The sequence below is a fragment of the Notechis scutatus genome, chromosome 1 (assembly GCF_049901735.1).
Source record: "Notechis scutatus isolate UNSWTSFEM ecotype Mainland chromosome 1, rNotScu1.2, whole genome shotgun sequence".
Classification (NCBI taxonomy): domain Eukaryota; kingdom Metazoa; phylum Chordata; class Lepidosauria; order Squamata; family Elapidae; genus Notechis; species Notechis scutatus.
In genome coordinates this window covers 242040684-242061801 of record NC_142009.1, presented here as the reverse complement: position 1 = coordinate 242061801, position 21118 = coordinate 242040684, and the positions used below count along the sequence as shown (strand labels likewise).

General features: G+C 36.8%; 1 protein-coding gene across 1 annotated transcript; it reads right to left on the bottom strand.

The window, feature by feature from the left end:
- Positions 1 to 428: 428 nt before the first annotated feature.
- UEVLD (UEV and lactate/malate dehyrogenase domains) lies at positions 429 to 16651 on the bottom strand. Its single transcript, XM_026668306.2, has 12 exons — positions 16405 to 16651; positions 13946 to 14030; positions 12574 to 12639; positions 10508 to 10671; positions 9458 to 9593; positions 7366 to 7484; positions 7022 to 7127; positions 6307 to 6477; positions 3787 to 3960; positions 2824 to 2902; positions 2527 to 2650; positions 429 to 1621 (listed from the first exon to the last, which is right to left on the bottom strand). Exons 1-12 carry the CDS (start codon positions 16444 to 16446, stop codon positions 1457 to 1459), a joined length of 1431 nt encoding a protein of 476 aa, XP_026524091.1. The 5' UTR covers positions 16447 to 16651; the 3' UTR covers positions 429 to 1456.
- Positions 16652 to 21118: the final 4467 nt, after the last annotated feature.

Sequence of the window (21118 nt, the reverse complement as noted above, 5' to 3'; positions counted from 1 at the left end):
TTTATTTTATAATAATAATAATAATAATAATAATAATAATAATAATAATAATAATAATAAAAATAAAAATAAAAATAAAAATAAAAAGCACAACTAATCTCAAGGCAAATTCACAAGTGGGCTTACTCTTTATTACTGTTATTTGTTTTAAAATTAGGATAGGTGACTTCACAACCTGCTATTTCTGCTCAGCTGGCGATTGCCCCCTGCAGTTTTCTTGGCAGCATTTTTCATTAGTGGCTTGCCAATTCCTTCATTGTAGTGTTGAGAGAAAGTAACTGGCCCAAAGTCACCAAGCACATGTGCTGAAATTCTGTAAGATATTGTTACTGCCGATTCAAAATGCCAGCAATGCACCCATAAAATTGTGTGTCACTTCCTCATTAAATGTTTACCTCTGAAGATCATAGAATGTAAAGCAAAAAATGTACATCTGATACCATTAGCTTTATTAATATCTCATTAAGTTTTTTTCCATATCATAATTTTTAGAAAAATAATCTAAGGTAAAATGGCAAAAATCATTATAGACATGCATAATTACACAATAACATTTTATTACATTTAGAGTGGAAAATCTTTTTGTATTGCTAAAAGCTTAGTGCAATATTAGAAGTGAGCAGCCTAAAATTAAAACCTAACTACTGCATAATAATGAATAGTGCATTTACATGTTGTTCCTGTCCCTTTCCAGAAGCATGGATCCAGCTTCAAGAGAACAATTACTTTGGTAGGTCCTCCTCAGTTTTAGAGTGTGATAAAGGATGATAAACAAAGTGCATTCTATGCCTAAAACAGAAAGAATCTTGTTTTCTCTCTGGGTCTTAGGAGCCAATAGTACAGCAATGTATTACACTAATATTTTTAATGGCCTTTGTCCAAGACTTTTCCCTAAATCTTTAAAATCTACACAGAACACTTTGAGAACTCTATTTAGACATATTGAACCTAAAGTAATATTTGTGCAATATAATGGCAACTTCAGATGACTGATTTGGTAGTGTAAACATGTAAAAAAACATAAATATCAGTTGAATTGTGAACATCGATTTTAGACAATACTGTGCTGCTGTTTCTTTCTAAGAAATGTATACTATCTGTATACAGCCAATAATGTATGGGAAATAGCAACCCAATGGTGATACATTACCTCTGACTGCCTAAACATCTCTGATTAAAATAAAAATTTACTTTAGAGAGCAAAGTTGAATAGTAGTATTGAAGGCCACAGCAAAATGAGGAAAGGGCAAAGAAGTACAATAATTCATGATTAGGAAATATCATGGTCAAACAACTTTCCTAACCACAATGTTTTTGTCTAATTTTAGTTACCATATAATAATATTCACTAAAATTTCCACACTGTGAGAATTTGATGTTTGACTCAGTCGGTCATTAATACCTTTTCTGTAAATCTCAAATATTTTAAGAACAAAAATCTATGGTTTCCTGGCAGTCAGAGCTTCAGCTGCTGTTGAAGGTCATTGACAGATGCAGCACTGGTTTGAAGTTTTTCAACTACATTATCCTCTTCCACTGGCTTCATAATTTCAGTTACACCACTGATTCCAAGTACACAAGGCATACTTAAAAATACTTCACTGTTTATATTATAATACCCCTAGAAAAAAATGAACATAATATTTTTACATGTATCTGGTTTTCACCAAAGATATATGAAATTTAAGACACTTCTGGTTTGAATTCTACATATGCCAGACACTAATACTTGTAAGATTTAAATAAGCTTGCAAGTAATTATACAATTTAGATGTATTTTTATCTGAGCTATAAAATCCCAGATTGGCAGATGACAGCAAAGAGATAGAGAAACTAATCCTTTGTTTTTACTTAGTGACCGACTGAAACTACAGTATTTCGAGTGATTTATAGCATACAAACCACAAAACCGAAAGTGAACATTTTCTGCTTTAAATGACATTGACTTTTAAACCATACTAGTTATGTAAGTCCAATCACACTTGGCTAATAAACTATTCTATTCTATTCTATTCTATTCTATTGAAGTAAGCTGGCAAAAAGACTAATCATTTTAGTGTCTGACTTTTATTGCTGAGAAATATAATTTATTCTGTTAAAAATGATATTCAGAATTGTGTTTTCAATTGTATTAAGAATTTTTTTTAAAGTAAAAAAATGGCTGTAGAGGGAAGCTGACAGCAACCAACAAAAAGGAGCTTTGACACCTGGAATAAAAAAGTGCTGGACCAATTTCTGGTACAGCCATGGTGGCCACTGTAGGAACACAAAGCAAGAAAATAGCAATTTTTCTGTCAGATGAAAGTTGAAAATAGTATTTCCACATTAAATCAGAAAAACCCAAAATCAGCTGGCCTCTGCTATGAAATAGGTAGGACAAGAAAAATGGTTAGCCAGGTTTCCTCAAGACAAAGTCAGGGGCACCTGAGATTTATAATCTGTTTTCCATTCTTCTTATGGTTTTCAACTGTCATCTATACACTAATATTCAGTCTGCTTCAGACGTAACATCAGCTTCTTGCTTACCTTCACCGTGGTGGATACAGAATGTATTTTTCTTTTATCATTCAATATAGTGTCAGTCAGATCAGCTATTGACAGACCAACAGACCAAGACCTTTGGCCTTTTCCTTTCAGAATTTCCATGGCTCTAAATACAAGAAATACATCTAAGACTTAAAAGAGATTTTTACAACAAGCAATATATTCTTTTTAATATCAAATATAAATGTTTTATAGTTAAATAACATCTTATACCAGCTTATACAGAAGTCCCATTAAAATAAGTGTCCTACTAAATAGATAGAGGCATAGATGTTTTACCTGTTAGTCAACACCTGTTGATCATTTGTTAACTTATCACCAGGATGATTTATCACAGAATTAGAACTCCATGCTGCCACTGTATAAGACAATTGGAATTAATTTTCTTTTTCAAACATTTGGATAATTAGGTAACGTGTCTTGGTTTTCAACCTATGTACTTTGTAGTCTATTGAGTCATGCTAATAGAGATATAATACCCCCTCTAATTTCTCCGATTAGCTATTAATTAAAGCAGAAGTTGGCAAACGTTTTAAAGTAGACTTTGCTTACCAATTGCCTCGACCAATTGCTGCAACCATTTAAAGTTATAATGCTGATGAAAAAAATAAACTCTGCAACCAAGGCGTCTATTTACAATCTTTGCAGTGTCCCTCAGGCATGTGATCGCCATTGTAATCAGAATATGTTGTTCTGTGCCTGACCTATTGTTATCTTTTTTTCCCCTTGCAGAGCAGAAAGATTAAGGAAGGATTATAAGAGAGTAAGCAAGGCGATACACATCAAAAAGAATGTGCTGACAAACATCCAGTGTATTTCCAATTGTGTGTGTCTAACTCTCTTGTAATCTGCTTCTCTCCAATCTCCCTATTCTGTGAGGGAAGGAGAGACAAAATGGATCAGGAATAGGAGAGACTGTTTAAACATTAATTCCTTCTTGCTAATTATCCTAGCACCAGGGTGAGCATTCCAAAGAGTGCAAAAGTGAAGACAATGAAAGCATAGTTGCAGTCACTTGATTTCCCACTTAGTGATGGCTTTGTTTAATGACCAATTTCTAGCCCCAATTGTGATCACTAAACAAGGACTACCCTACATTTTTCATTCATAAAATTGTACCTTCAGGATAAATTTCAGTATTTTCTCAAACAAATATAAAAGTGCTCATTTATGTTCTAATTCAAAGAGGAAAGAAAATCTAAAATGTAGATTCCTAAATGATACAGTAGTTCACAATTTTACCTTTGTTTACTCCCTGTTCACCAATAATCCAATTGTCTTTACTTCTGCTTTGGGTTTTCAACAGATTTGTAATAACATACTGGAATCTTGCTGAATCCAAATTGCAACCAATTCCAATAACTCTGCTTTTGGGAAATCCACTCAGCTTCCACGACACATAGGTCATTATTTCTACTGTAGTTATGATAAAAAAACATATTAAGAGAATCGACAAATATTTTTAAATGAATATAAAATAGTAGTTTAAATATTACTGATTTTGTAAATATTACTGATTTTTAATAATTTTTGCATTTAAATGCCATTTTTAAGCTTAAGAAAAACTATACTGTTGTTTGTGCAACTGTTTGGAATAAGGAAGTGGAATGGTGTGCCATACAGTAGGCATATACACCTATTAATTTATGATTGTTGAGGAATCAGAGGTTTTACTATTTCTCTATGAACAGCTGCAGGATATCAATAAAAGGTCAGGATTTCTTGCACAATTTAATCACAACAAAGATTAAATTGTGTTGGAGAAAAGATGTGAAAGGACTAAGTTTAGTATTATTTATTAGACTTTGGTTAACACAAACTATTGAAGTTTCTTGTATCTTCACCCTTTCTCATTTAATAGATTTTGTCAATTGCTTTTGTTATTTTGGGGGTGGGGTGGGGTGTTAGTCATTTTTAATTATGTTCCTCTACAGTAGCAAGCCAAAAAAGCAATGTCAAACCTCTTCCAAAATCTTGCCAAGAAACTGTAGGAACATATACATGTAGTCACCTGGAGTCAATATTGACCTAAATATCTACACAAACACACCAAAGCAAGCACAACAATATGTGTGTGTGTGTGTGTAAGAGCCAACAACATCCACAAGGAATCAAAAATCAGTATATTTTGTTGCAATGATGCAACTGAAGCCTTGCTCCTTTTGTATGTGCACCAATATTCTACATATCTACACTTCCTTCTATGGATGCCCTGAATAGAGTTCATAGTAATTGGCCCTTGTTAGGTTCCAAATAGCAAGATCTGTTCCTATGTTATTGGATTTTTAAATTATTCTTTCCAGAATTTATATAATTTATGTAAATAAATTGTTATGGTTGTCAAAATTCTCTTCAACATCAAAAATTTATCCTTCCCTATTCTGCTAATGCCTTCCTTCAAATCAGAATTAGTGCCACCTATTGATTTCATTGAACCCTCCCAATAAATTAGGCAGTCTCAAAAAATATTAATTATGCTTTTTAATATGAGGCAAACTGAAAAGGTTGCATTTTTACAACAGTAAATACCAAGAAAATATTTGAAAAGAGTAGCTGGAAGTACAAAAATGGTAAATAGACATTATCATTCAATATAGTGTCAGTCAGATCAGCTATTGATATGATATGGGCTTATCCTACTATTGTTTTATTTTGGCTTAATACCCTTAGGCTCATTAATACAATATTAGAAAGATCAGAATGATTTAAATATGTGAATGTGTTCTTGAATTGTATTACCAAAACATGAAACTTATCACAAGTAATATGGATTTATAGATTATCAGGCATGAAAAGCAGCAAAAAAATTACTCTTCAAGGTTAGAAAAACAGCACAATCTCATCTTTACTTGGATTGTCAGTGTTTACTTTTTGTATATGAACATAATAGAAAGAATGATTACATCATGTTGTTAGGGTGTTAACAAATTAGGCTGATCTTTTTGTGATATACCGTGCTTCTACTCTTTCTTTTCTCTGCTTGTGTTTCTGTGGTTTTGTTCTTTTAAAAGATTGTAATCCTGGTACTGTCTCACTGTTTGGGGATAAACAATGGAGCTGAATTATGCAACAAATCACACAACCTTTTCTGCAATATTAGGAATCAGAAAAATATACTCCTTGACTTGTGACCACAACTGAGCCCAAAATTTATGTTGCCAAGTAAGACATTGTCAAGTGAGTTTTGCCCCATTTTACAACCTTTCTTGCTGCAATTGTTAAGTGAATCACTGCATTTGTCACATTAGTAATATGGTTGTTCAATGAATTGGACTACCTAATTGACTTTGCTTCTCAGAAGGTTGCAAAAGGGGATCACATGACCTCATGACACTGCAACTGTCATAAATCTGAGTTGCCAAGTGTCCAAATCTTGACCACATGACTTTGGGAAGGCTGCAACAGTTGTAAGTGTGAAAAATGGTCATAAGTCACTTTTTTCAGTGCCATTGTAACTTCGGACTGTCGCTAAGTTAACAGTTGTAAGTCGAGAACTACCTGTATTGAGGTTTTTAAATTGCCTAAAAGGAAATTCCAAATAACTGTTTTACATAATGAACTAGTAAAAAATAAAACAACCAGCAGTTTTTAAAAAAAGTTTTGATGTAATACTCAATACTATTATTTTGTGGTTGAGAATTGACAAAATAACCTTCCCCCTAATCCTCATTAAGAAACTATTTTTAAAAACCACCAAAATAACATCAACTGCAAATCATATTGAAACCTCATAAAATTATATTAACCTTTGCCATACAGTACCTGGTTGAGAGGCAATAAGCAGTACACTGTGTTGACTGTAATGAGCTATTGATGGAATAATGCCTCTGAACAATTCCACATTGCTCTGAACAACCTCCAGATAGGACTGAGCATTGCCTAAAGAATTAACGGTAAGCACCACCAGTTTTGAGTCTGCTGACGCAGAAAAATCTACAGAAATATAAAGAATTATAAACCATTGTTGAATATGTCCTATTTTCAAGAATGGCATTTTTAAAAAATTAAAACTATGATAATACATGGCTAATTTCCTGACTTGAGATAAACAGGCAAACATATCACTTCCCACTTATATAGTTAACAGAGGAATTATTATTAATACTTCTGAAATTGACAAAAAATAGCAAAAAAACCCATAGAAAAGTTAGTCTATTATTTAGTAATCTCTTTACATATAACCCTTGCTACATTCTGCCCATTTTGGAATGCAGATCAAAATCTCAGGAAGAATATAACACACATTAATATTTCATATATGTTGAATATGCTTTTCTGTATTTGCTGAGCTCTAGGATGAGTACATTAACCATTATATATATATATATGTCATTGTATCCACACAGTGCAATCCATGCCCAAGACTGAAGCACTGAGGTGAAAGAAGCTTCCAAAACTTTTTGCATCCTGTAGAGCAGCCCAGGTGCATAGTTTAGTTTGCAATATTGCTAGAAAATACTAGATACTATAACACTACCTCGACTAATTTCCACCTTTGGCAAGTCAAAGATTTCTAGGTCCATTGTTCCTCCTTTCACTGTAGTTTCTGAGCAATCCAAGACAACCACTTTGTCAGCAACATTCTAAATTGATTCAAAAGAAAGAAAAAATGTTTTTCATTGAAGCAAATATGAATTGTATTCGGAGAAGAATTCTATGGGATTCAATCCAACAAAAATAATAACAGTACAAAAAGTTAAGCAGCTTTTTTTGTAAAATATCACAAATAAAGTAAAAAGAAACTAAAAGTGAATTCCTAATGCATCTAATCAAAAATTTCAGAATTCATTAAGTATTTTAACTATTAAAAAAAGCGCATACCTTTGCTGAAATAGCCAAAATACAAGCAAGGCCCAGATCTCCAGCCCCAATTATTGTAACTTTGCGTAGTCCTCCATCATTTTTCTTTTCTTCTCCCTTTGATTGTCCATTGTTTTCACCTAAAAGTCATGTGCTATTTATATAAACAATTATGCATTGTCATCAATGCTGATGCTCAATAAAACTAAGTTTTAAAAATGCCTTGCTCTGGATACCTGTAATTATGGTAATTTGAAAAATAAAAAAAAAATGTTATCCAAATAAATCCTATGCATGGATGTTTATTTAAATGAAAGTTTGCTGTGTTCTATTTATCTTACCCCCCCAGACAACATGCAAAGGATTGCAACATAATTTTTTTTAGGTGAGAAGAGAAATATTGCTGTTGGAACTAATGGGAGATTTGTTCCCATTGCAATCCAAGCTGCAGGAAGGGCAAAGACTTCCCTTTCTGTATGTTCCAATTTGGCAAAGGCTATTCCATTCTAACCATTTGTTACACAAAAAAATGATTGATACAAGAAATACCAAATTCAAAAATACATTAATAGCTTGGTCCTAGGGACAGTAGATTTAAGAAAGGGAACTAAGATTTCTTAATTTTTTCAGAAACTATTTGGCATTAATGAATTTTTTTCTCCAGTAGCCATTTCTGATTTTGGTCATTTATTCTACTTTCTACCATAGTAGCACACAATCCTGGGATTTCTGTTTTTAAATTAGCATAATTCTTCAGATGAATTTTCTGAGGTATTATACTGTACAGTTTTATTACAGGCAGAGAAACTGAACAGGTCTGGAAGTTAATCAACTTTACACCCTTATGCATAAAACATAAACCAAAAAAGAGCCTCTGTCTCAGTGGTGAGTGCAATATTGCAAGCTACTTCTGCAGCCAGCTGCCTACAATTTGTCAGTTCAAATCCCACCAGGCTAGGTTGACTCAGTGTTCCATCCTTCCGAGGTGGGTAAAATGAGGGCCCAAATTGTTGGGGGCAATATGCTGAATCTGTAAACCACTTAGAGAGGGGTGTAAAGCACTATAAAGCAGCATATAAGTCTAAGTGCTATTGCTGTTGCTATTCTACAATCTGCCAAATCTCTGCTTGCCTTTAAACCCTTAAATACACAGAGAATTCATCAAAATGAATTAGTAACTCTAATAATAAAAAGGTGGGCAGCTCAATTAAAGACTTGGGTGTAGAAACCAAAAAGCTTTTGACGATCAGTGTTCATTGTCCTTTTTATGGGATTGCACTCTCACATTGCCTTTAAAATACTTTCTAGATAATGCCAACTATTCTACAAACTCTCTAAATATCCTTTTCCTGCGTGATATGGAACAGTGCATTTATCAGTGCTGACTTGGTAGTAGCTTGAAAATGGAGAGAAGTTGGCTCAAAAAGCCTTTGAGATATTTTTCACTGAGATAAAGGAATAGGAATCATCAAAAGAATGAAAAAATACAGATTGCCCCACTTTCAAAAAAGGGAAAAGTTGCCCCTCTCCCATCAAAATAGTGGGAAGAAATGGACAAGAGTTTTAACAGCATAGATTGCCTATACATAGGCATCTCATCTGACAGTATTTGCTGGAATTCTTGTATATCTTTAAATTTATTCTAATAAATATAGTCACTTAAGAGTCCTTGGATTTTTGTTCCTTGATTAACTTGTTTCCAGTTCAAACTAAAAGGACTGGAGTCTGACCACAAGAAAGGCTTTCCACTGTGCCAAACTTGTTCTGAATCAGGCATGTCCAACCTTTTGATTTGCCTGAGCAGTACTGAGCGAAAAAGAATTGCCTTGGGCTGCATATAAAATATTTAATATAGTCAATATGTATAAATATCACTGCAAAGTACATAATGTTAAAAGTTACAATTTTGTGGAGTGACATTACTAACTGCCCAGGGCTTCATACACCTTTGGCCGTGGGTTGGACACACCTGTTCCAGATCCTTTGCTTTGTTCCTATAATGTAATAGTTTACTGATTTAGACTCTTCCAGGAAAATCCAACACAAAATTATCAAGATATTATCAATTATACACACAAACAACAGATTATAAGTTTTCAGAAAAGATGAATACCTTCAACAATTTTTGTGATATAAGAAAGTAGGTCCATCTGTCTGGCTTCGTCAGAAGATGATAACGCATATAAGGGGAGTTCCTCTTCAAATTTTATGCTCATTTCCTGTAATAACCCTATAATTACTGACTGCGGCTGTAATGAATACAGAAGAAATTAGAAATTATTTATATAACATATATATCACTTGAAAACATTTTATAGTAAATTTTTAAGATAGCTCGGTAGATAGCGAAACTGGGAATATGAGGTATGGGTATTAATATTGACACAAAAATATTGGAATGCATGTCAAAACAGTATTTTTCTTCATTGTTTCATGATCCGTTTTCCAATGTTTTCCTAGAGACTAGAATAATAAAGTAAGAGCATAGGAGCAGGGCTATACAGATGGAAGTGTCCTAACTCACATAGCTAGATTTACAAAAGGACAAGAGCATATTCTAATAGTGTTGCTGACTGAGTCCTTAATTTTTTTTATGAGTGAGTTATTTTATTCATTCAGAGCTAGGATGCCACTGGAGTCTCATCTTGGTACCTGAAGCTGTGAGGGTTTAGTTTAGTGGAACGAAACAGAACCCTAAAACACTGAGGTTCTCTTTCAGCTCTAGTAATTACTGTGAATGAAGAGACACCATTCCTGAAGTAGACCCACAATTTACAGGCCCTCCAGGACACACAACTCCTGTTGAGCCTCAAGTGATGGATATAGCCAAGGGGGTTGTTACCCAGCTTTGGCTGATGCATAAGTTGTGACTTTCTCTGGCACAAGGGGACCTTACAACATTGGCTCGTGGTTTCTCTACCATCTATCTACACTACTATAATGTACTCTACATGGATGCTTACATCCATTTTACATGCATAAATATAACAATTTTGTATTCAAATAAATTGTATTTTATCTCATTTTGCACATATTTATGTATGTAATTATATGTGGAAAAATGATAGCTGCTACTAATAGGTACAAAGATATATCAGCTTTATATAAATTTTAGTAAGATAATAACATATACTTTTATGTAATGCATTTATCTAATTCTTACATGGCTCCAGGCTTGTAGATATGGCAGGTAAATCCTTCCACGGACATCAACATGTTTTCCTACAGAAATTCCCATGTTAGGAGTAGGGTTTAGAAAACAAATGGGTGGAGCAAAAGGATAAGAATCTAAAATCCATATGCAAATTGGAATATTATAAATGTTACCTGTCAAAATACAAAATAAAAATATGTTTAGCAAAGATTCCAGGTAGACGCTGCTTTTCATTTCAGATAGTGGAGAGACTGAATCCCCTACCCTTCATAACATGAATGGAAAATCACGCCCCTCCCTTTCCACCCCCCAAGTTAAAGCTTCTTAACTCCTGTTGATTTTCCAGGAAGAGAGTTAAAACTCTACTCTTCTGAAGAGACACTGCAGCATATGTTACATATGTGTTGTAGGTTTGTTATCCAGTGAGTATTTACTACTGGATTTGGGTTAAATTGTTAACTTTTGATATTAAAAACTGACTGGCTGACATTATTATTATTGTTGTTGTTGTTGTTAATCTTTGGTGAGATTCACAGCCTTTGGGGATGGTTGGTAGCTGAAAAGCTTGAGTCCTAACCAAGGACCTAGGAACTGTTAAGGTAGCGTCAGAGGATATAAGCTGTTTCAAGTAGGGTAGTTTTTTGTAGAATCAGGGTATTATTATTATTATTTATTTACTTATTTTTTTATTTATTGAATTTATATTGCTGCCTATTTGCCCGTGGTGATTCAAGGCGGCTTATAGAATATAAAACCACGTTTAAAACAATAAAAATTAACAAAAAGAATCAAATAAATTAATATAGTACTATATAAAAAAATCAACCCCCACCCCCCACCCTGGCGACAGCAGATCACAAGAGCCATTTAATGGGCTCCATGCCACTCTGGGTTCCACAGGCCCACTGGTAGAACCAGATCTTCAGCGCCTGCCAGAAGAGAATTACTGGCTGTTATTTGTTATAAATTCAGTTTAAGGTGATAACAAATCTAGGCAGGTCCCATGAACAGGGTAATTTGATTTGGGATGGGAATAAACTTCCTTCCTCAGGCTACTTTATGAGGGGCAGGGCGTATGCTGCTGTCCCCTCCAGCTTGGGTTAATGTGTGGGTCCCTGTAGTTCCGCTCTGAACCACTAGGGTTTGTAATTGAGCTTGCTACTCATGCTACCTAACCAAGAGGACCAGTGTCAACTCTTCCTTGGGGTTCTTATTGTGTGCCCTCTTCCAGGAAGTTTCAGCCTCTATTGCTGGACTTCTTTGATGGGGCATCAGCCTTGTAGCATCTTCAGCAAGTGATGATGCTTTTCTGATGGACCTTTTTGATAGCTCTTCCTTTCTTTGATAGCTCCATGATCTCCTCCCAAGTCTATTGCTAGACCTCTGGGATAGCTGCTACACTAATTATAGCCAAGAACTGATTTTTTTTGAGATTCCATCCATGGACTTTTTCTGGACAACGTCCATCCACAAACCTTTGCTGCTTCTATAGTATTGTGGCAGGTCTGTTACTGTAACTGCTGTTGAATCTCCTCCTGACCTTCACACTGCTTTATCGCCCTCTATTTCCACTGTTGCATTATCAGCTTCACACTTAGCCAGCTGCATATTTTTTTTCCACTTTCTGCTGCTTAATTTTCACCATTATAGCTCAAACAAAAAAAGTCTTTCCAGCTCCATTGCTAAGAAATGTCAGCATTCTTTTGTTACTTAGTAGATTCATAAGGCTGTCTAGCTTAAGTAATGTGACTTTTTGTTTCTTACTTCAGACTTCAAGGGGGGGAAAGACCACAAATGATGCTGTACTATAAATTCATGCTTTTTATTTTATCAGAGCCATCCACATAAGTAAGTAGACTAGGAAGGGAAGGGTGTCAAGGTATTTCTTCCCATGCTGAATATGCCACTAAAGTTGCTTTATTTTATTAGCTGCTTATTGTACTAGTTGTAAACCGTTTATAGCCTGTGACTGAAGCAACATATAATTTTTGTATCTAAATACATTTCAGAATATTTTATTTGGAATCAAGTATTTAAATAACAAGAAATACAAAGGAAATATTCCTTGAACTCACCCTTATATTTTACTGGAACAGTACCAGTAAAGTTCAGAAGGTCTTTCTGGGATCCATCCTTAAAAGCTGAAATTCAAAACATTATATCACTATGGATTTCATCTTTCCTTTTAAAATTGTCTTGATTTACTACTGATATGTATTGTTCCTAACATTTCAGATTAGCTAAAGCAGTCATTCATTGTATTATTATTTTTTTAAATGTGTGTCTGTGTGTGTATTAAGGCAATGAGGTAGAAAACGGGAGACCACAAGTTCAAATTCCGCTTTGGCCATGAAAGCCAGCTGAATGACTTTGGACCAGCCCCTCTTTCTCAGGCCAATTCACCTGACAAGGTTACTGTTGTAGGGGAAATAGGAGGCTGAAGGTGTGTTGGATATGTTTGTCACCCTGAGTTATTTGTACAAATAATAAATGCAGGATATAAATAAATAAATAAAAGCATTACACACGCATACGCACACACAAATAGAAATTACATAGAATTTCAAAGTATCATAATAGGACATAAAAAATAAATTCAGCAAACACAGATTTTCTAAGGCAACATAATGCTATAGAAAATCCATTCAAAAACTACAAGGATGCTAATTAAAAAAATAGTGGCATATAAATATACATTTTGCTCTACCATGCCATTCTTGTAAAGGTTATAATAGTAAAAGTGATCAATTAATTGCTGAAAATTTAAGAAAAGTATACAGTAAGATTGCAATCCCATGCACACTGCCCAAATAATTTAAAGGAAACAATGGGTGTAGTTCCTAATAAATACATTATACTATTAATATGCATTTTATACTATTATACTATTAATGCAGAACATATTTCAGGTGGCTAAATAACAGCCATCTATAATATATTAATATTGATATTCAGCATTTATTTCACTTTTTATTCATTCATTTGATTTATAAGGTTCTCGAATTAAAAAAAAATGCAGGTACAGGCAGTCCTCAACCTATGATCACAATTGAGCCCAACATTTATGTTGCTAAATGAGAAATTTGTTAAGTGAGTTTTGCTCATTTTATGACTTTTCTTGCCACATTTGTTAAGTGAATCACTGTAGTTGTTAAATTAGTAACATAGTTGTTAATCGAATCTGGTTTCCCCATTGATTTTGCCGGCAAAAAGTTGCAAAATATATCACATGACCCTGGGACACTGCAACCACTATAAATGTGAGTTAATTGTCAAATGGCCAAATTTTGATCACATGATCATGGGGTTGCTGCAACGGTCATAAGTGTGAAAAATGGTCATGTCACTTTTTTTCAGTGCTGTTGCAACTCCAAATAGTCACTAAGCACACTGTTGTAAGCCGAGGACTACCTGTAATATATCTATCCCCAAAATAGGAATTCTTACTGTAGGTGCTCATTGTGAACCTGATGGTGGGATACAACTCATTTATGTGCTTCAGTTCTTCTATGGTCAGATCTCGGAATTTATACTGGAAACATAAGAAAGACAGTTTTGGTCATCTTAAACATGAACTATAGGGCCATGTGAAAGGAAATGTCTAAACAGCCATTCAGATTGCAAAAGAATACGAACACATATTTGTTTATTTATTTATTGGATTTATATTTCTGCCTATTTGCCCATGTTGGCTCAAGGCGGCTTACAAGATATTAAACCACATTTAAAACAGTAAAACTAGTAAGAAGAATCAAATAAATTAATATAATAAAATTACCCCCCGTCTCCCACCCTAGCAACAGCAGATCGCAAGAGCCATTTAATGGGCTCCATCCCGCTCTGGGTTCCCCAAGCCCGCTGGCAGAACCAGGTCTTCAGTGCCTTCCGGAAGAGAATTAGAATGGGGGCCATTCTAATCTCTGGGGGAATGATGTTCCAGAGAGAGGGATTCTGGCATTATTCGTTGAGTAAAATTCCTAGGGAATGTGGGAAAGGGGATTATGAAAGGATGATTTGATAATAAAATCAGGATCTCTATGTGGTTAAAATGTTTTAACAGAATTTAGGAGGACCTATAGACTTAAATGGATTAGGAGACTCCAGGTGAGATGGGGAGGGATCACCATACACCTGATCACATTGAGATAGGGAGAAAGTCAATGCTGTAGCTAGTTCTTGCAGGAGCTGTTTTGTATGAGACTCTTATGACAATGTTCAGTACACAATCCTGTGGTATGTTTGCTGCAACTCATGCTCCGGCCATAGACTTCCCAAGCAGCAGTAAGCAGTACACTTTCATAGCAAAGTGTATGTTATATAAAAACATCATCCTGACTTAAACCATAAAAGAGTGTTTATGGTTTAGGCTTAGAGCACTTAGAGAGCTATGCAATCCACAGGTCTCTGAGCTGGCAGAACAGTATGTCAGCATAAATTCTGCTCCTATTCTCTATCCTTACTCAGCAATAGTAACAAAGCTGTTTTTTCATACTGCAGGCTAAATTAAGGAAAAGGATTGGTGGATGCCCTCAAATTTGTTTCCCCTCCCTCTTGGAAGCAGGGAATCAACCACCATTCATTCTCTTTACAATGATATGGACAGAGCAAGGTAAATGAGATTGGTGCTTACAACAGTGAATGTAGTCATCTGTCCTGTTGCTTAAGAGCTTGTGAATGTGCAGTGACACACCCTTACTCAGCTCGATGCTTCAGTCAGTCAGGTTATTTGTGAATAGAGGCTCATTCTCCTGACTGCTACACAGGTACCAACAGAGTACATGGGCATGGAGAAAGGGCACAGGATCAAGTGGGAGATAATAATGCTCAAACAATGTGCCTCAACCCATTTTGGGAGAAGTTCTAAGAAGAGAAAAGTCTATTTTAAAAAAGAAGCAGCTAGGGAGGACTTTAGGGTATCTCAACTGCACCTTGGGATAAGAGAAATTAACCCCACCAGGACACAGCAGAAAAAGGCTGTTTCTGTGATATATACATGCTACAATTTGGGGACCATGAAGAGCAGCATGAACAATGAATTACATGCACACCCCATTGTGATTTATTCAACAGAAATACAGCCTATTTTCCTCATTTATGTGTTAATTACTGGGTCCCTCAAGAGATCAGCTTAATAGAAAAGAGACATGCAGAGACATGCCTGTCCCATCGTAATAATGACAAATCTGTTATTTCTATTCCCAGAACAAAAGAAAGGTGATGGGATTCGATGATATAAATTATTGAGGAGGAAATAGCCAACGTTTGAAGCAGAAAGGGGAAAACAACCCTGACGCCTCAGGGTTGAGGAAACCCTGCAAAAACATGCATCTTTCACGGCGGCTGAACAGGGAAGATCAGGTCCAGTAGCTTATGCACTATCAAACGGGAAGAAATCGACCAAGAGGGAGAGGGCAAGGGAAGCATGATCGAATGCAATTTTTTTTTTTCAAGAAAGGAGAATATTTGTAGCTCAGGATTGAAATGAGGGGTCCTTGGTGCTCTCTGAGGTTGCTTGTTTTCTTGCAAGACGTTTCATTACCCAAACTACAGCACTAGGTAACTGTGTTACCCAGTTAGAGTAATGAAACGTATGCAAGAAAACAAGCAACTTCAGAAAGCTCAATGTTTTTCAAACTTGGGAACTTTAAAATGTGTGGACTTCAATTCCCAAAAACCCTCCAACCAGCCATGTTAGCTGAGGAATTCTGGGAGTTGGAGTCCACACATCTTAAAGCGGCCAAGTTTGGGGGGGGACATTGATTTATGGATTCAGGCAGTCGCTCCCACTCCCTTCAAGCCAGGGAAGGTGTTCCAAAATTGGGTCGCCGAAACCAGAGCTTCCACGAGCTCGCGCTTGTAAAACTCTTCCTCCTCCTCCTCCTCCTCCTCCCACTTTCGCCGCTTGCCTTGCTCAGCCACTTCCGCAACCTCTCCTCTGAGAACTCCATGGCTCGCTCTCCCAGCGGGTTCGGAGGCGCCGGCAGCGCTTCCTGTTACTGTCTGCCACAAGAAGAGACGGCAAGCGGCAAGGTCCAATCAGTCGGGTAATTTGGAGGGCAGGGCTAGAGTGGGCGGGTCTGTTCTGTTCGCGCTGCTCAGGTGGGAGAAGCAGCTACGCGCACATCTTCTCCTTGTGGGAAGGCTTGAAAAGTCAGGCTGGGGCTCAGGTGGCCGTAACAAAACGTCAGAGCGAATCAGCTGTTCGAGCTCTCCTGGTTCGAGTCGAACTGGGAATCGTTTCCCCTGCGGCATTCTTCACTAGACGAACTGCATACCAGCCCTAATTAAAGAACATTACCTGGCATAGAATTTTCCCCTGTGACAACTACCTCTGAAAGAGATACTCGTCTGGCTGGGCTGTAAAATAATATATAGGGAGTCCTCGATTTAAACAACAGTTCATTTGGTGACCGTTCAGAGTTAACAATGGCAGTGAAAGAAAGTTGATATGACCATTTTTCACACTTATGACTCTTGCAGCATCCCCATGGTCACGTCATCAAAATTCAGACTCAGCAGTTGACTCATATTTATGACAGTTGCAGTATCCCAAGGTCATGCGACCGCCTTTTGTGATCTTCTGACAAGCACACAGTCAATGGGGAAGCCAGATTCACCTAACAACAGTATCACTAACTTAAGTGCAGTGATTCACTTAACAAGTGTGGCATGAAAAATCATAAAGTGGGGCAAATTCACTTAACAAATGTCTCACTTAACAACATAAATTTTGGGCTCAATTGTGGACATCAAAGATTTTTTGTATTTAGAAGGCAGCGTCCCTAACCAAGCGACCTGCATTATTTTGTTGTGTGAAGACAGCCATTATGTATAAGTGTAAACGCTGTTTCTTACGCTGGCTAGAAGACTAATATAAATACTCTTTTGGTTGCATTAGCAGGAGTGTAAAGCATTGGAAGAACTTATTCATCTCTGCCATGTCCTGGTTGGGACATTACTTGAAATACTGTATCTTTTGAGCACTACAATACAAAATGGACAGTGACAAATTTGAGTTCAAAAGTCTTATTGAAATGATGAAGGATTTGGAAACCAAGTACTATGCGGAATGAATACAGGATCTGAATTCTATACTGAGTACAGAATCCAGAGAGTATTGTGAGGACATGATTGCTGTCTTCAGATATTTGAAGGACTGTCACATAGAAGACAAGATTCAAGTTATTTGATGCCTTAGCGGGCAGGACCATAGACAGTATGTCAAAACTACAAGGAAGGAAAATGAGACTAAATGTCAGAAGAAATTTCCTACTTGTACAACTGTCAGTCAATATATTGGGCTTCCACATAAAGTGATAAGTCCTCCTTTGCTGAATCATGGACTGAGCTGGAGACGATTAGATGACTTCTAAGGTCCCTTTCAACTTTATAATTGAATTTTTGAATGCAATTGTCTTCAACCTTTGGGCCCTATAGAGTTTCAGACATGATCTCCAAAATTGCCCAAGGACATTGCTGAGATCCACACATCTGAATTATTTTTTTTATTTGGGTAGAGTGGGCTAAATTAATATATTATCTGGATACAGCCTAAAAGTAATGGTAGATCCTTTTAGAGACTATGGAATTTAGAGGCTATCTCACATTAGCGTGAGTGTCTCTGCCATCATTTGTATTCTAAACTGTAAAAGGAAAGAAAAATCCATAGTGTGAAAATGACTCTCTTTTCAACGGAAATCACTACCCTAGGCCTAGATAACATGTCTTTCAAAGGAGCCAAAGTAGATAGCATCAAAACCTCTGACTGCTTAGGGTGAGAGCAGTGGCTAAGTATACTTGTAATAAACTTTTCTATAGATACTTCCATATACTACCTGATGGGGGCATGAGTTCTAAAGTTGTTTTTTACATATGTTTATTGTTTTAAGCATTTCATGGTCACATACTGTTTTAACTGCTAGCTATACGTTGCTGAGAATCACATCAAATGAGAGGGGCAGCCATATAAATTTGCCAAACATACAAATAAATTAAGTTAGCTTTTCTTTTTAATAACATTCCAGCACAACAAAACATAATTTAAGTTAGAGAAAAAGGAGAAAAACTAAGAAAAAATAGTAATAGAATCAGGCAAGTAAGGGATTTACAAACGTGATAAACCTATGGCTTTCCAGATTCATAAATGATTCAATATACCTAAATATACTTGATCAAAAAAAACCTGCTAAATGCTACACAGAACAATTTTTTTGTAGCAGTCATGTAAATCTGTGTACATGGGAGCAATATGTAATATAATGCTTTTATTTCTTCCCTGAGAGTCAAGTGAATGTATATACCAGGTATGTCAAACTCGCATCATCACGGTGGCATCACATGACGTATTTTTTCTCCTTCGCTAAACCCGGGGGCGGGGGGAGAGCACATGATGCATCCAGCCCATGGGCTGCGAGTTTGACACCCCTGGTATATACCGTTCTGATAAGATCCCTTACAGCAGGGGTCCCCAACCACCGGTCCGCGGACCGGTACCAGTCCGCGGAACAGGTCCTACCGGGCTGCTGGCTTGCTGGGCGCCGCCATCTTTTTTTGATGAAAAAGTGCTTCCGGTGAGCTTTTCCGGGTAGAAAGCTCACCGGAAGCACGTTTTCATCAAAAAAAGATGTCGCCAGCGCTTCCGGTGAGCTTTTCCGGGTAGAAAGCTCACCGGAAGCACGTTTTCATCAAAAAGATGGCGGCGCCAGCGCTTCGTGAGCTTTTCCGGTAAAGCCATTTCTACCGGAAAAGCTCACCAACGCTGGCGCCGCATCTTTTGATGAAAACGTGCTTCGGTGAGTCACCGGAAGCACTTTTTCATCAAAAAGATGGCGGCGCCCAGCTGATGCCGGTACCGGGCCGCGGCGCCCAGCTGATGCCGGTACCGGGCCGCGGCGTAAAAAAGGTTGGGGATCACTGCCTTACAGTATATTATTTACAGATTGCATGGTAAGATACCTTGATGTAAAATATCAACATTTCCAAACCTTGGGCTTATTTGCACAAAACAAAACAAAAATAGTCTACAGATGGCAATTAGAATATAATTCAGCAAAGACTTTTAAGGATCTTTCAAGCATCAAGAAATGGGGGAGGTCTTATGCCAAATATGCCCCTGGACATGTCAGAGAAATATGTTTAACATTAAATTCTCTTTTTAAAAAAAATACCAAGATGAGATTACTATTTCCTTGCCATTTTAAAGGTCTATGTGACAATGGTGCTCTTCTATCTGCTATATGTAGTCTAAATATTCTCTGTGTAAAGCATGAGAAACTGGAGATTCCTGCATTGTGTTCTCCAAGTTCCCAAAATGTGTCAGTTGTTGTACTGGAGATGAAATTAGTTTCAGTGGAAGGATAGATTTGGTTCTTTAAGATTTGGCTAAAGTTTACTTTCATGTAATCAGCTGTAAATTCTAGACTTCATTCAATTCTAGAATACAGGTTAAAGTGCTTGGAAGAAATCCCTGAAAGAAGAACATTGGTTTTGTTTTCCTTCTATGATTCATGGAAAACTCATCCAAATTCAGTGCCTATAACTAAAGAGGATCTAAATGAGTTTGTAGTTCCAAAGCAGTCAAGTCTCTTGCACCCAGAGAAGCAAAAAGCAAGAGCTAGAGAGTTACATAGTTCTGATATTAAAATATGTTGATCAAAGATAGTTCAACATGCATATACACTACTAGAAGACCTGAAATACAGAACTAATTGCTTTAAAACTGATAAGAAAACAAACCAACTATAATAACTATAAAGATAGACGTGTATTCTTAATGGTAAGAAATAACTACAGAAATATTCATAGAAAAAAACTTAGTAGCTTTGATATGTGAACTGAGACAAAGTCCAAATTGTTAATTTAGAGCAGGAAGAGATAAGGAAGAGATAAGGAGATATGGTAACATAAATTCTTAAAATTTCAAGGTATGGACTGTACAGTTAATCATTATCAGGTACAAATTGGCACAGCAAGAGAAATTTCTTTCCACAAAACTCATTAAAATCCATTAAATAAGAGCCATGGTGGCACACTGATTAGCATACAGTATTGCAGGCTAATTCTGCCAACTTCCAGCTGTTCAGTCCTGAAGCAGCTCAAGGTTGACTCAGACTTCCATCCTTCTGAGGTCGGTAAAATGAGGACGCAGATTGTTGGGGGCAATATGCTGACTCCGTAAACCACAGAGAGAGCTGTAAAGTACTATGAAGCAATATATAAGTCTACCGTATATGCCGGCGTATAAGACGACCCGGCGTATAAGACGACCCCCGCAACATTTCCACTCAAAATATAGTTTGTTATATACTCGCCCCCTCTTCCGCACGCCTTCCACTTTTGCACTTTTTTTTTTTGAGGCACTTTTGTCTACCGTGGAAGCGAATCCCGTGAAGCTGAAAGGAGCAGCCAGCCTTCTCCCAGCTCCCAAGGAAGCGAGGCTCGCACCGCCCGGGCTCCGCTGAGGTATCCGGCTGGGGCTGTCAGGAGTTATTACCGCTGGCGCGGCTCAGCGCGCTCCAGTCCCACGTTGCCTCGGGAAGGAAAGGCAAAAAGGAAGAGCAGCGGCGGCGCTTTGTAATGGCAGCAGCGGCTCCTGGTTTTGCCTTTCCCTTCCCGAGGCAA